The 16,941-nt window shown below is 36.1% G+C and overlaps 1 protein-coding gene and 1 non-coding gene across 8 annotated transcripts in view; both read right to left on the reverse strand.

Moving 5' to 3' along the window:
- The window catches only part of NEDD4 (NEDD4 E3 ubiquitin protein ligase), a 132,794-nt gene that overhangs the window by 72,754 nt on the left and 43,099 nt on the right, over window positions 1–16,941 (reverse strand). The window contains exon 1 of one of the 7 annotated variants that reach the window (XM_061157212.1): window positions 13,482–15,225. The exons of the other annotated variants lie outside the window; for them this stretch is intronic. Coding sequence (XP_061013195.1) covers window positions 13,482–15,032 — 1,551 coding nt within the window. The 5' untranslated portion in view covers window positions 15,033–15,225. Of the gene's footprint in view, window positions 1–13,481; window positions 15,226–16,941 lie in introns of those variants that run through there. 7 annotated transcript variants of the gene reach the window in all.
- LOC133067544 (small nucleolar RNA SNORA72) lies at window positions 4,971–5,102 on the reverse strand. Its single transcript, XR_009695327.1, has one exon. It is a non-coding gene; the product is annotated as a small nucleolar RNA SNORA72 (small nucleolar RNA).

Here is a 16,941-nt window from a genome sequence, read left to right on the forward strand (position 1 = left end):
CCAACTGAAAAGGCCACATACTGTATGATCTCAATTATGTGACATTCTGGAAAAGGCAAAACTATAGGGACAGCAGAAAGATTATGGATTTCCAGGGACAGGGGATGGAGAGATAAAGATGCAAAACACAGAGGATTTTTAGGGCCGTGAAACTACTCTGTATGACACTATAATTGTGGGTACATGACATTATAAAATTGTCCAAACCTACAGAATATAGACCACCAAGAATGGACCCTAAGTTAAACTATGGACTAGATTGACTGTAATGAATGCACCACTTTGGTGGGGAATACTGATAATGCAGGAGGCTGCATAGGTCGGGGTAGGGAATATAGGAAATCTCTGTACCTCTGCTCACTAATGCTACGAATCTAAAACTTTCAGCTCTAAAAAAATAAAGTCTATTTAAAAAAATACCTTTTGAGAGGTCTGGAATTGTTTAGTCTACAAATTGAACAGAAGGAATCTATCACCTTAGGGCTAGAAGCTGACTCTGTCAATGTCATAAGATGAGTAAGGTTGTCTTTTATGAGTCAGTATTTTCAATGAGGGGGAAAAAATAACAGGACCACTTTCTTTAGCACTACCAGTTACTGCATAAAAAGTCGTTTCTGGTCCACTTGGAGGCCTTTCTAGATTTCAATTCTCTTCTTCTATTAATTTGCTGAGTTATTTCTTTCTTTTGAATAAGTCTTGACATAGTTCTGTCTCCAAGAATATGCACAGTCAAAACTGAGAATAAGTGAAAAGATCTGAGCTTTAATTTGTAACAGGGCTTTGGAAAAACTGTGTTCATTTGAAATATATATCTTGATATTTGATTTAGAGCCTTAGAGAGAAATGCTTCCCCAGATCTCTAGTCTGTATTTTCACACTACTTTTCAATGTGTTCTTTTCATGTGTTTCCTATTCAGTCAGTTCCGTCACTCAGTCAGGTCCAACTCTTCGCGACCCCATGGACTGCAGCACACCAGGCTTCCCTGTCCATCATCAACTTCTGAAGCTTGCTCAAACTCATGTCCATCGAGATGGTGATGCCATCCAGCCATCTCATCCTCTGTCGTCCCCTTCTCCTCCTGTCTTCAATCTTTTCCAGCATCAGGGTCTTTTCAAATGAGTCAGTTCTTAGCATCAGATGGCCAAAGTATTGGAGTTTCAGCTTCAGCATCAGTCCTTCCAACAAATATTCAGGACTGATTTCCTTTAGGATGGACTGGTTGGATCTCCTTGCAGTCCAAGGGACTCTCAAGAGTCTTCTCCAACACCACAGTTCAAAAGCATCAATTCTTCGGTGCTCGGCTTTCTTTATAGGCCAACTCTCACATCCATACATGACTACTGGAAAAACCATAGCTTTGACTAGATGAACCTTTGTCGGCAAAGTAATGGCTCTGCTTTTTAATAGGCTGTCTAGGTTGATCATAGCTTTTCTTCCAAGGAGCAAGCTTCTTTTAATTTCCTATTACTTAACTGCTAACCTGGATTCTTAGATTTATATATGATTCAGATTGTACATATAAAAAACAATTATTATGTTATGGACTGTGTCACCTTATAGTTTAAAGTGCACCTTCATATACTCTCACAACAATATTATAAGGCAAACAATAATAGTCACTTTTTACTGAGCACCAACTATCTGCCAAACGCATAAAAAATTTCCTATCTTAAAAACAACTTCACCAAGTTTCATATCCTTCTCATTCCCTAAACATGAAATTAAGATGCAGAGAAGCTTTAAGAGGAATTAATACAGCTAATTCACTATTGAGCACATTTTCACACTCCCAGGGAATTCGAAAGGTAGGTATCCCAGATATTTGAACTCTCAAGGCAGCTCTGTGGTAATTAAGGTAGAGGTAAGGTGTTCAGCTCTAAGTCCTAATTCTAACTTTACTTTTAGGTTCTGAAGACAGCCTCAATCATGTTGGTAACAAACATATTATCAAAAATTATCTGATTAAAGAAATAGAAAATCCTATGCCTAATAATTGGTTCACTCAGCCCCAAAGTGAATGAACATCATAACATAGATGAAGAATTAGATAGACACATGTTAATGGAGAGAGCTATGTCAATACTAAAATGACCTAGATGATTTAGAAAGAGAGCCAGTCAAAACAGTTCAGAACTATTGTTAATTTTGTTAAAAATGATGACTGTATGGTACTTTGTATATTTAGATGGTCCTTCTCCACTACAGATCCACTCCAAGTATTTATGGGTAAAATTATAAGATGTATGGGATTTACTAAAAAAAAAAAAAGGAGGGGAGGACATGGAAGCAACCTAAATGTCCATTGACAGAAAGATGGATGAAGAAGACATGGTACCAATGGAATATTACTCAGCCATAAAAAGGAACAAAATAATGCCACTGGCAGTGACATGGATGGACCCAGAGACTGTCATAGTGAGTGAAGTGAGTCAGACAGAGAAAGTCAAATATTGTATGATATCACTTTCATGTGGAATCTAAAGAAATGGTACAAATGAACATATTTACACAGACAGCACAGAAGTTGAGTCACAGATGTAGAAGACAATCTTCTGGTTATGAGGGGGGGAAGAGGATAAATTACGAGATTGAGACTCACATATACACACTACTATATATAAAACAGATATCTAGTAAGAACCTTCTGTATAGCACAGAGAACTCTACTCAATACTCTGTAATGACCCATATGGGAACAGAACCTAAAAAAGAGTGTATAGATATGTATGTATAACTGACTCACTTAGCAGAAACTAACACAACATTGTAAATCAACTATACTCCAATAAAAATTAATTTAAAAAGGAGGGGGAAAGATGGATTACCTGATTGACAAGATGTTAGTAACTACGGAAACTGAGAGTTCACTGGGGGGCATACATGGGGGATCACTGCATTATTCTTTCTACTTTTGTGTGTGTTTGAAATTTTCCACAATAAAAAGTTTTAAAATATTTGGGAAAAAAAGACATATGGTTTACCATGATTTAGGTAGTTTATGATATAATAGTTATTGAAGAGAAATAAAACTCAAAAGAGTGTTGTAGGAGGTAGAAACACACAGAATGCATTGTTTGATCAATAAAATTAATCAGAAAGAAGAAAGTAATTATAAGTGTCGGGTCACAACTCAGAAGAAAAGAAAAAGTCTGAAAGATAAACTGGTTCTCTAGAAATATGCTTAAATAATCCCTGAACCTCACTTTCACTCAACAATGGCAAGAAAAAAGGACTTGATCTGGACTTGAACAGGACTCGATCTGTTCTTCAGAGAGTTGAAGTTATTCATCAGGTAGTAGTCAGCCTAAGTGGAAATTTTCCTTTAGACAACTCTCTTTTTGTCCTTTCTGATGCTATTTTTACTAGAATAACCTTCCCCAAGCAGTTTTATTTATCTTGTAGATTTCCCCTATTGCAGTGTGGAATGAAGTCTTCCTGGTTAGAAATGCAGAAAAGGGCTCTAGAATACATAACTGAGCTGAGTTTTGGTCCAAATATGACATTTATTTGACTTATGATCCTGACTAAATAATTTTTAACTTTTCTGATGTTTTTCTCTTATTTGTAACATGGAGATAATCACTAACTCAGAGAGTGTTTTGAAATGTGCTACATAACACGATATGTTGACTGATTCAACCTTTCGCAGATATTGGATCAAAAGTTTAAAAAAGACCATATCATAAGCAAACATATAGCTGGTTCATTTTGCCATACAGCAGAAGCTAACACAACATTATAAAGCAACTATCTGTTGTTGTTCGGTTGCTAAGTCATGTCCGACTCAGTAGCCCCACGGGCTGTAGCATGCCAGGCTCATCTATCCCACTATCTCCTGGAGTTTGCTCAAATTCATGTCTTTTGAGTTGGTGATGCAACTATACCCCAATAAAAATTTTTTTAAAACAAAGTCTATTTTTTAAAGGGAAAAAAAAAAAAGGAATATATCAGAATTTTGTCCAAGTTACAACAATCATAGTTGAGGTCTCAGATTTTGGCATGCCAGTGAGCACCCAATGTTCTACTCCACCAGGGGGCCATTCTGGTCTCCTCTCCCTTCTGTCTGTACCGAAATACAGTTTTTACAGCTCTATCCTCTTCCTCTGAGGACAGGCATCTCCATTTACATTTAAATATATTGCCAAGAATATAAGAAGTTGGGAGATGTGTTAAGGAAACCACATATTCTACTATAAAGGATGTTTAAATCTGGTCTTTCTGGAAGCATCTTCCCTTCTAGAATATATATACACAACGTATTTCAGACAATAGTTATGCAAATCAGGCACCTTATGGACTGTATATTAATTAAAGTATAATTAGTATCTTAAGAATTTGATAAGTAAATATCACTTTTAAGGCATGATTTACCTTGAATTAACTTAGCTGCAGAACTTGTGAAACAAATCACCTCCATTCCTAGTTTATCGCTCACCACAGCTATGAAACATAACTGGGCAATCACTGCAAGTTTCTTCTCTGGAGAAACTGACCTCTGAGACAAGCCTCCAGGTACTGACAGTTAGAAGACTCCTGACAATGAAGCTTACCATTTGAAAAGCCTCACCCAATTACAGAGCCTCCAGATAACTTCAGAGTGACTCACTCTCAAATATGAACAGACGGCCAAGGTTCACCAGACACCTGGAGGAAAATTTTCATCTAATAACAAAGAGAAACAAACAACAGCAGCAAAGTGACCCACAGGAACCAGACACAATGTAGGACCCATAACAAAACTCAAAAGAAAAAGCCTTAAGTAAAATATTCTCAGAGAAATAAGAAACTGCACTTCTTTTTTTATTTTTTAATTTTTACAACTCATTTAATGCCAACTGGTAATCATCAAACTAGCAATGGTTATCTTCAAAAATTATCACACTAGCTGTGCTACCATTTCTCAAGGTTGATCAGATACCTAGAGTCACAGACAATTCCCACACAAGATACGTCATATAAATCAGACTTGGTTTATCACCAATATTTATAAAACCAGACCTAGGCAAAGAACTAGGTCTGGGGACACATGCATGGTCTTAATATAGCAAATGTTTAGCCTGCCCTGATTATTACAAAATCAGAACAGGAAGAATATTTGCAGGAGACTGCACTTCTAAAGCCAGAATAAAAATAAGCAATCATCAGAAAATAAGATAGAACTTTAGGAACTAAAGCAACCAAAATTTTAAAATAAAGAGAAGGGAACACTTGGGGGAAATCTTCCAGAAAGCAGAATAAGGAGGCAAAGAAACAGAGAACAGAAGAGAAAAGTAAATTATAAGATCAATCCAAGATGTACAAACTTGGGGTAATAGGAATTCTGGGGCGAGGGAACACAAGAGGAAAAGGCAGAAAGGAAATCTTCAATGAGAAAACACCTGATTTTTAAAACAAGCACCTGTGTCATCTTGATAAAAATTTGAATTAATTAAAAATTATATAGACAATCACATAATTCAGAGTTTAGGTGTTCACCTGCCTGAAGTAGGCATATGAACATTTATTATATATTATGTTGTTTTCTGGTTCTTTATTTAAACAGATAATGCTGTCTTCTCATCTAAAGTACAAACTCTTCAAAGCCAGGAATAATATTTGCCACTCACAGTAGGCACATATTCTATTTCTGATAAATACTTGTTAAACTCATTTGCTTAGAAGATGACCTGAGTTTCCATTAAGCTCTGAGACTCCTTAAAAGGGTTCAGTCTTTCAGTTTTGGTACAAAAGGTAAAGGTCATTCTTAGCTAAAACAGTTACTTAAAACCCCAGGAACAATGGTGAGAAATCAGCTGTTACATCAAGTCTGAAATGAAGTCATTTTATTAAACAATGATGAACTTAAAGCTAATCAAATGACATGGGTTTAAATATTCTTAAAACTTCTGCTCCATTCCATCTTCTTTTTTAGAAAACTTGATCTGAGCCTCTACCCAGACACACAGCTCTACGGCACCAGTCAGTGGAATATGTAGGCTATGAATCAGACTCCAGTGTGGAAACGAATCCTTGAGTCACGATCATAATATTCCACTGGCATCCACCCCAGGGACAAGGTATTCATTTAAGTGTGCCACTCTTTCAAGCAGAGGATGAAGCACCAAGAAGCTCCCACTCAGCATTACAGTCATCCCTCAGATATCCCAGTTTGGTTATCTGTCTGTGCAAGGTTGTCTGGTCACCCTCAGATTCTGGTCACCTACCAGATTCTACAGTCATCTCTACCCCGTTACAAAGGGTTCCTTGGCTTCAGTCATTAATTTAATGAATACTTAATGAGTGTTTATTCTGAGCTATGCACTGTTCTAGGTACTAAGGATCTAGCAGTCTCTGATTTAGGGAATAATATTCTAGTAAATGAGAGCCCAGAAAAGATTACTCATTTGCTAACCCCTTCTCTAGATTCAATCAATTCTAAAAAATTTACATTTGCCTGCCTCCTTGCCTGCCTATCTCCCCACCTTCAGCTTTTTTCTTGCTATGCTCCATTTTTCTCATTGATTACTTGAAATGTTTAACGTCTTTTATTCTCCCGAATGGAGAAGGAAACGGCAACCCACTCCAGTATTCTTGCTTGTGAAACCCCATGGACAGAGGAGCCTGGCAGGCTACAGTCCATGGAGTTGCAGTCAGACATGACTTAGTGACTAAACACACACACACACAGGCTTCCTGAATTTAGGCCATGAAGACCATAAAAACTCAGCTACCAATAAGATGTCTTCACTTGCTCCAATGGAAGATCAGTTCCTAAGATTTTCATATATCAATTTACACTTAAGAAGGAATGTATACTTTTAAGTAGCATCACACAAAGTTATACATAAAGAATTTTTTTCATTTTCTCTTTACAGACCTATCAAAAGGATAACTCATCGTAAGCACTGATTACAGATGGTGTTTCATTTCATTACATAAGCCAATGTAAGATTCAAACATTCTCAGTAGTATCCTAAACTGAGCTCTTGAATGGCTTTTGGTCCAAACAATCTCTTCTGTATTACGTGGTCTCAACCAATAACTAGTGTAAATGTCCAAGTGGATTTAAAATGCCCTGCAAATTAGCTTAGCCCTGACCATGGTATACATAGAGTTCTTCTTTATGCAACAGTGGAAGACAGACTCGCTGGATATTTCGACTATGAACTGCATTATTGTTCTCATTTTTTTTTTTAAATGGTCTTAAGTCTTGCTTCTCAAAGTGTGTTTAAGGAATTTTAGCAGCATTGGTATAACCTGGGAAGCATGTTAGAAATACAGAACCCTCAGGCCCCACCCAGACCTACTTACTATACCATAATCTGCCTTTTAACAAGATTTCTAGATGTACTCACACATGAAAATTTGAAAATTGGTAGTCCAAACGATGACTTAATGAACTATTCTCTAATTGCAATACTTAAAGCATTAGAAGGCAGCTTACGAATAAACATTTGAGAGAAAAGAGAGAAAAAAGGAAGCAGTCCTAGATATATTATTTTAGCTATATCATAAAATGCTATACTCAGCTTTGGTAAGAAGGACAAAAGATAAAAATTCAGTTAAGAGTGTTTCTGTATTTAATGAACAACTGCATTTAAAGACACTGCCCCTTGTACCACCAATATCTTTGATATAAACTTCTTTTTGCTTGGTAATATTTTTTCTATTACAGTAAATCACAAAATGTTTTACAGTGTTACAGTTTTATCTTAGATGTAATACATCTAAATCAAGAGAAAGCATGATCCTCCCCTCACCCCCAGATATTCCAGAACCTCACTAGAAACATCAATGGGATTTCTTGGTCAAGGTGTTCTTTATTATGACCCATCCATGAATTGGGTTATGAGGTACATAAACATGCTAGTTTCTTGCCCTTCCAAGTTCTCAGAGCTGCTCTAGTTATATTTTACAGGTTTTTAAAGTTTCAGTGAAAGTAAAATTACTTCCCAACAACTGCTGCTGTGTTGAGAGCTTCCCCCCAATATCTCACTGAATAAGCACAGATGGGTTCACCTCTTGTTTTGAAAGGCTTTTCTTGTACCTCTCAATGTTGGGTCTTTACCTGAGCATAGCTTTCCAGTCTCACATTTGGCCAACAAAGAATACCCAACCACACACTTGAGCAAGATTTCAGGTATTTTGTGGATATGCTGACAAGATCATTGGATGCCCTTCTCAGAACTCATTTGTTCTGCTAACCATCTTCCTGACCTCAACACATTGGCAGGCCACCACCAGGGACTCTGCCAAGACCCTTCTGCCCACAAAGGCTCTGATCCTAGCCTCTTCTCGTCTGTCCTGTCCCCTGTAAGGGGAGAGAGGATCTAGAAGGGCCAGGCCTCACAACATGGAGCTGCAGTGGGCTCCATATTCTGGAAGAAGCAGGTGACATCAAGACAGAGGTGCCTCTTCTCCACATAGTTTCTAGGAAGCAGTCTTAAACCCTGACTTGTTTTCTATCTAGAAGTTCTATTTTTGTTTTGTCTTATTTTTGGTGGTAGGGAGGGGCAGGAGAAAATTTGAATAATGCTGTTCACCAAGAGTTATGCCTACTCATAGGCCATCTCACATTTTCACTCCTAATTTTTTCCCTTCATTTCATATTGCTGACTCTCCACTTCAGTTTTCTCTGCCTGTGCTCACTTATTCTATTGTTCTAAGGTAAAACAACAGGGAGCTACAGAACTTTTTTTCTCCTAGAGAACAGGCTGCAATATTCTTGTAACAGACAATTTGTCTTATGCACTTATATCTGCCTAACACTGTGTCTTCTATATTGTAGCCATTAAATATAAACCTTGCCTACACTAACTCATGACTATTTTTGTAACACTGAGCAAACAAGCTATGCCTGTTTTTGCTTCCTTACCTGTTTCATCCTTTTTTCATCCAGGCTTTCACACTATTCTCCTGAGCCTGCTCTTACTAAAGTCATGAAGACCTCCTACATTCAATGGATACATAAATTCCATGGCATTGTATGCTGCCCGCCTTGAATTTTCCACTCTCTTGGCTTTCAGGACTCTAAGCTCTCTTGGCCTCTCTGCCCTTCTGGTGACTCTTAGTCTCCGTTTTATCTCCTCCTCCACTGTTTCTCCCAAGTTAGTAGTCCCCAGAACTCTGATATATCACTCCTCCCATCCCACTTTCGTGCTTTTTCCAGTCCATCCTTACCGAAGTCTGACTAGACGCTTAACTCCAAGCTACATTTCCAGCTCTCACTCCTCCCCTGAGCCTGAGCCCATATCTCCAACTACCCTACTGGACAGTGGCACAACCGGGGCGGCTTCTCAGGACAAAAACTTAATGATTCATGGTTTCTTCTTTGCCCTCCCAATCTGGCCCCTTCCCCTGAATTCCCCATCTTAGTTCATGACGTCACTGTTCACCTGGCTGGCCAAGTTAAGAAAAGTTTAATTCACTTATAATCCATGGTGTCATAAAAAAATTATCATCTACAAACACAAAGTAAGCACACTACACTCTCAATACCGACTTCCGTCGCCTGGCTGTTGTCTATCGGCAGGAGACACGCTGCTTTCCTTAAGCAAGGGGTGCTCCACGCCAGGGAACTCCCACCCACTTCTAGTGTTATCATCTCCTACCACAACCCTGGACTCTGTTTACTCCAGTCACGCTACTTACAGCGTGGTTCTGTCACATCTCCAGCCTTGTACGTGTGGTTGCTTCTGCCTATAGCAACGCGTCCCAACATCAGTCAGGTTTGCCCCTGGGGGGCATTTGGCCATGGCCGGAGACATTTTTTGATTGTGACAAGTGAGGGAGATGATGCCACTGGCATTGAGTAAATGGACACCAGGGATGCTGCTTACATCCTACAAGATACAGGACAGCCCTCCACAACAAAAAAGTGCTGAGACTGAGAATCCCTGCCCTAAATATCCTCCTTGATTCTCTGCCTGGCGAACTCCAACTCACCCATTAAGATTCAGCTCAAATGTCACCTCCCCTGTGAAGCCTTTGACTACCAACCAGGTCCTCTCCTTCGGACACACATTGTTGCATCTTTCTCACTTTCTCATATACAGCTCTATTTCAGCACATCACATTTGAGTCTGAGATTTTTCTTGTCTACCAATATGTCTCTAAGAAGAACAGGAGTCCCCCCAGGAAGACATTGTGCTTTATTATCTTTTATTCTCAGAGTTTGAGTCTGTGACTGGCAAACAGGAAGCACTCACACATGTGCTAGATAAATGAATTAAAGAATCATCTCCAGAGAAATACAAAATATTTCTGAAGGAAACAATTTAGCTCCCTGAACCACCCTGAAATTAGTATTTTAGTTCTTCAGTTCTAAGAAATGCACATGTACAAGCACATATTCTTACCAAGTTTCTAAAACTGGTCATTAACATTGTTGCATCACAGTTTTAGAGTCAATATTTATAAACTATATTGATTTTTATAGGAAAGATTAAGTGTTCAAAATAAATTTAACCAAATGTCTCCAAATATTCTGCTAAAGTTAATAAAATGAGAACAGAAAATAATGGAACACTGAAAATAGTGTATATTTAAAACAGTTATTTTGGGAAGAACAACTAAATATATTATTGAAACGTACAATCTTGAGATTAGTTTTAAAGGCTTTGAAATAATTGAGGCAGTTTTTTAACGTTCTACCATACCAGGCTTAAGCAATTTACCTGAGATTAAATAACAGAAAATAAACATAAACCTTTACAATAAAAAGAAAAATGTAAAGCCAAACTTTCTGATAAAAATATGCATATACATGAAGAATGGAAGATATTAACAAGCTAGGGCAAATGCTAAAGTATTTAAAATAATAGGGCAATGAAATTTCTGAGCATCCTAATAACACAGGAAATTTTAAAAACATAGGGGAAAGTGAAACAATAACAGAGTAAACTATTACACAGATTTTAGAAATCTAATGATAATTTTTTTAACTGAATAAAAACCATCTCACCTACCTAATCTCTCTCTTGATCAAGCTGATAATACACACACTGTTAAAATATCAAATAAATGCCTTATTCCAGATTATAAAGCCTTTACAAAAGTAATATTGCCTCTCAAAAAGTATATACAATAAATACATGCCAGTTAGTGGTACATTCTTTGAAGGCAAATAAGTGAAATAAACATGATCATGCAGATTACAAAGTCTCTTCTTCATTCTAAATTGTAAACAACACACAGAACCCAGTTGTAGATCCAAATAAAAGTTCTCACTAGATTTAAATAATTAGCCATTAATGAGCTGTTGATTATAGAGTTAGAAACTGGATACTATTCTGCTAGAGACTGGACGCTAAACACAGAGGAAAAGAATCTGTAGACCTCTTCATGTTTTAGAAACCAGGGTCCCTGACCAAAGCAGTGATTTAATTTCACGGCTGCTGGGTACAGATAGCTGACATTACTAAATGCTACTCTAATATCAACTTGTTAAATGTGAATCCAGACTCAGCATATCAGAATACTAACCCAGACTAACTGGAGTCATGGGAAATATTTTGGGAGCTGTTTATTTATAAGTGAGTTACAATATAACACTATAATTAGATTAATATATAATTATTGATAAACACAGGATTATTTCTAAAACCCCATTATTGTTGTCACTGCTATGTTTAGAAAAAACAACATTACTATTTCCCTCCTAAAACAAGCCCTTAATTTACCACTAATCAATTAGATCAATTTAGATCTAGCATGTGTTGTTTAATGGTCCTATGCTGTTTACAATTATTATATAAAAAGTTGTTTAATAAACATTAAGAGGAGGAACAACTTAAAGCTTTCCAGCAAACAACACACTTCAACTATTTTATAATTGAATAATCTAGCAAAAAATAGAATCTGCAGAAAGCTAGGCATTCAGCTGTCACAAAATATGTTTACGTTAGCTTACCCAATTTTAAAGAAAAACCAGCGAAAGTATATCTTTTAGCCACACAAAAGGCAAATTTAATTTAAAAACATTAAAAAGACCATTTTTTCAAAAGTATCAAAAGCAACAAACTATAATATTACCACAAAATCAATTCTTTAAAGAATATTTCTATAAATATTTCTAGGTCAATTATTTGTTTCAGGTTAATTATTTCATTAAACGTAAAATACATTTACAAGGTACATGTAATTCAATTAGCAAACTACTGATGTGTTTTTTCACAGTATCAGTTAATTGCTTTTTTTAGGAGATAAAATAATTGAATGGATTATAATCTCCTAACAGTTAGTGTTTTAAAAGTTTTGCAAACGGAATTAATAATTCTAAAACATACATCAGAATATGAAATGTGATTTTTATTCATTCTCAGTAAAGTAATTGCTTATACTAACATCTGGGCATTGGTAATAAGAATTATATTCATCAGATTTCAAAAGAGAGAAAACAAACTAGCAAATATTTAATACTTTATTTGCCCAGAAATTTAAAAAAAAACTTTAATTTTGATAGTTAGTGTTATATAAACACAGATAAGCAGATAAGTTTCTTTGCCTCAAACTATTATGTACTGTCATCTAGAATTGGTTTAGTCAGAAATACTTTTTTTTTAATTTCCTAAAATCTGGCAAGATCTTCCAAACACAGAAATTTTTAAAATCTATTCAAGTTCAAAACACTTAAACTACTTTGGAAAGGCCAAATTATACAAAAAAACTGTTTTGGTTAAGATTCACTGGAGTTAAATTACTACTATAATAAAGCAAAATTATCCAAATAACAAATTAATAAGGTAAGTAGGAAATGCCTAGCAATTGAAACCAAATTTAAAAATATAAAATTTAGAGTTCAATATTGTCGAAAGAATGAGTTACATTTTAGAAGGCACTCTTAACTGGTAGCTAAAGAAAACCAGGGTGGAACAAAATTCCTGTGGTTAAGGGTATATACAAATGCAAATACCATTTATTTTTCCTCTGCTTTAAACATTCAGTATAATAGTTTTTATCAATGATCAAATAAATATATGTATTTCAAAGAAATATTTTCTCTATGTTCACTTATAAGAAAAGTTTCACATTTAAGTCGACTTTTTACTGTTTAATACTTTAAGTGGCTTTCTATATTTTACTTTTTTTCATAATGCTTAAAGAGGGGAGAATACTAAATGAGCATTTTTGAAAATAAGAATGAAATACAGAGTTAGACTTTAAAACACCATGCCACTCAAGGGGAAAATATACTAAAAGTATTATAAAATAAATTATTATTTAAAGCCTGTTATGCTACAGAATGTTTTATGGCTTAAATCACTTTGGAAAGGTTTTTTTTTTTAAATGCATATTTTGTATGCTGATAAAATAGAAAATACAGTGAAAAACTATTAGGCACTTTTCAGAGTCACAAATATCAAGTTCATGACTACAAAGTACTTGCTAGCTAAGGACCAAGAAAATATATAAAGCAGCCAAGTTATAATAAATTTTACCAAATACTTCACAGAACTATCCTAGTATAAATTAACATTTTCTGAAACCAAAGGAAACTTACCTTACAAGAATGCTTTAAAGAATTAGGTAGTTCATTTGTGAAATCTCGGTTGCTGTCTCTTGTTAAATTATCAACTTTACCTTCATTTCCAGATGCAAACTTTATGAGTAATTGAGATGGTCCCCCCTTAGAACAATTGTGCTTAAGGCTAGATAAACAGGAAGCATTTGGATAAGTTCCCCCCAATGAAATACTTCTCTGTAAAAGAGCATGGTTTTTGTTTATCTGTAAATTTGGTCTTTCCAACTGTCCATTGATATTGATTTGATAATCTACATTTTGGGAAGATGGTAAACATGCAGATGTCCTATGCATAAGCTTAATAAGTTCTGGATCAGAATTAAGCTCAGTTTCTGACATCTCTGGTTTACAATCACCATTTGCTGCTTCACAGTCTAATGCAGTTGCTTTCTGTTGGGTAAAATGCAGTGAAACACAAGAATATCCTTCAGATGGCTTTTCACAGACAGTCTGATTTGGACTATTATTTGCAATAATGATTTTCTTTTGTAATGAGCCCTTCCTGTGAAGAGGTCGTATGTCTCTTACTTCTCCGGGAGTACAGACTGTCTTGGATAACCGAAGTCCATTGACAGCTGTTGAAAGAAATCCCTTAGCACTAGTGCCATCTTCATTGTGGGCAATTTCACTAGGAGAAATAATAAACTGGTGTGAGGTCTGATAGGATCCTTTGCTTAGAAGAGTACCTGTACTTGTTGGAGAAGTTGGTGGGGTATTTGAAGGACTCCTAGGAAAAATGACTAAGGATGAACAACGTTTTAGTGGAATTTTCGAGTTCCTGCTCACTGGCAGTTTCATAATCTCTAGTCCATGATCCAAGTCATCCTGGACAAAGGGAACTGTACTTGTACTTCTTGAAAAAATTTCACATGGAGTAGTATTCCTGTTTGGCACACTTCTGTTGGAGGCGCTGTCAGAAGATAAATTCCCACCAAAAAAGGTATCATCAGTTGGTGGAAAAGTGTAACCACTGCTGTCACTGAGGATACTGTTGGTACATGAACCTCCACTGGTGATACTTGTGCAGGACCCATAATCACTACCATTGCTGCTGCAAGACCCATTCTCACTGGCTGAGAAGTTACTAAGGCCACCACTGCAAAGGGCAGGACTGCTTAAGAGGTCACCCCCACCCATGGCATTCAGTTCATTATCAACCACAGCACTGCCATCCTTTAAGACACAAGTAAACGAAGCATCATCACCATCAGCTAAGACACTGCCAGGCTGAAGACATCCACTGTACCTTGTTGGCTGTAATGATATCTGCAGACAGCTGCTCTTTTTATGAACATTTTCAGGTGAAGGAAAAGATGATCTCTCCCGAGACTTAAGGTTTTCCTTTATTAACGGAGCTAGTGCAGTCTGTTTGGGAGTCAGCTTCATTTGAACCACATTCGCCGCTGAAATCCGGGTTGGTCTCGTGAAGCACATGTGAATGCTGCTATCCAAATCATCTCCGGAGGCTTCTGACAAAGGATAAGTATTGCTTCTTCTGGCTGCAAAGTGCAATCGTAAGCTCTGTGCCATTTGTTCTCATTTCCAAACATGTTAAGGGCTGAGAGTCATAACAAAGATCTCTGTCGGTAGACAGGCTAGAAGCAGCTGCACTGCAGCAAAAGAAAAAATCATTTGTGGTGCCTGAAAGAGCTCAGAAGTAGTAGTCTTCATCCTAAGTAAAACCTTAAAGACCAGATAGCATAGAAAGAAAAAGACGGCCCATTCCCGAGACTGACGTTTCCAAAATGTCTTGAATCGCTTGTAGTCAAAATGCCTTCACTTACAAAGCACTTGATTTCCAGCGACCTTTAAGCTGAGCTCAGCTGCAGCACACTGCCTCAAACACTGCCAACCTTGTTTCAATTATACCTTCTCCAATTTGCATGAATGAGTAACACAAGAACAACAATCTTCTAGCATTTCAAGTTGAAACAGTATTTTTTTCACTCCAGCTCTACTAAATGAACATTTAACTCTGTGAATCACGGTGCCTATACTTTCTCCAGCAGAGTTTGACCACTAATATTTTTACCCATAGGGATAGAATTACAGGAAGTTGGTAGGAATGAAACTCCATGTAATTGAGTATCAAATCAAGGATTGCATTTCCAAATAGTGGCCATACTAGGAATCCAGTCAACTTAGTAAATGTAGAAAGGAATATAGACTGTTAATATTTTTAAAAGGAGAAAGTTCAAATGTTTGTATATATTTGGAAATACCAAAACTTTGGGGGTGAATTAAAAGTTTAGCATTAAACCAAACAGATAAATATTTTAGTTTCCAAAACACTACGTACTTGTAAAAAGTGAAAGCTGAAGGATCGAAATACAAAATTAGCCTAGTAATTCTATTGCAAAAATTGAGCATACGTCTGAGAAAAAAACGTTTGTGAGAAGCTGTCACCAAGCATTTTCTCCTGTAATTTTAAGGCCTTTCCAGCCAAGCAGTACAGTCTTTAAATGATTCCATTTATATTTTGACTATTAAAACTCTGCCAAGAAATAGCCTAAGCAAACATTCCATTAAAAATATATGCAGATTAGACAGAAAAACTATACCCCAATATAGTTTGAGCACACAAGATATTTTATTCCACTGTCTATGCAATTCATTCACTTAAGAGAGTGTTGTGGTAAGTAAAGAAGTCTAAAAAGGATTTAACACATCAAATAAACATATCTCAATGCCAACTCTATTCTGAAAAACTCTAAGAGCTCTTTGCTGGCCCCTACTGGTGCATTGAAACAATTCATTTAGTTGTTTGATATCTATAAAGAAGTATAAACCGTATGGCATATTTCTTTACATAGACAAAATACATACTTGTTTACATTTTTGAGTACTAGCACTGACCTAAAGATGGAATTACTTACTACTGCTGATAAAGCTCCCACAAGAGAGAACAGTAAACTGTTTGTTCTTTTAGACGTTGTGATTTTGTATATATATATTTTTTTCTGCTTTGTATTTATTTAACCTTTACTTTATTTTCAGTTTACTAGGTAATAAAAGTTTAATATTTTAATTTCTCCCCTAAATGTCATAGACCAAGGTTGGAATTCTATTTGAAAGAAACACATTTATTTTTAAATAATACTCTAGGGTATATTTAAACTTCTTACCTGAATTTTACAGCTGGAACTCCAGTAATAAATATATACTGGCTCATTCATAGGAAAGTAAAAAGTAAAATAGTTCAGTTGTTTACACCACATAGTACTACACCCAAGTTGTACTTTTCTAAGTAAGTTTTTTTTTCCTAAGTAAAAGCAAATATGTAAAACATATACTTGCACTTTGTTTAAAAAAGAAAACTTAGGATAGATCTGTTCTCAATCATAATTTTCTAAACAGTGTTTTTAATCAATTAAGACAGGACAAAACAGAAATATGGAATTTACTAGATTCTATTTCTGACTAGAATGAGATACTACTA

The sequence above is a fragment of the Dama dama genome, chromosome 12 (genome assembly GCF_033118175.1).
Source record: "Dama dama isolate Ldn47 chromosome 12, ASM3311817v1, whole genome shotgun sequence".
Taxonomy (NCBI): domain Eukaryota; kingdom Metazoa; phylum Chordata; class Mammalia; order Artiodactyla; family Cervidae; genus Dama; species Dama dama.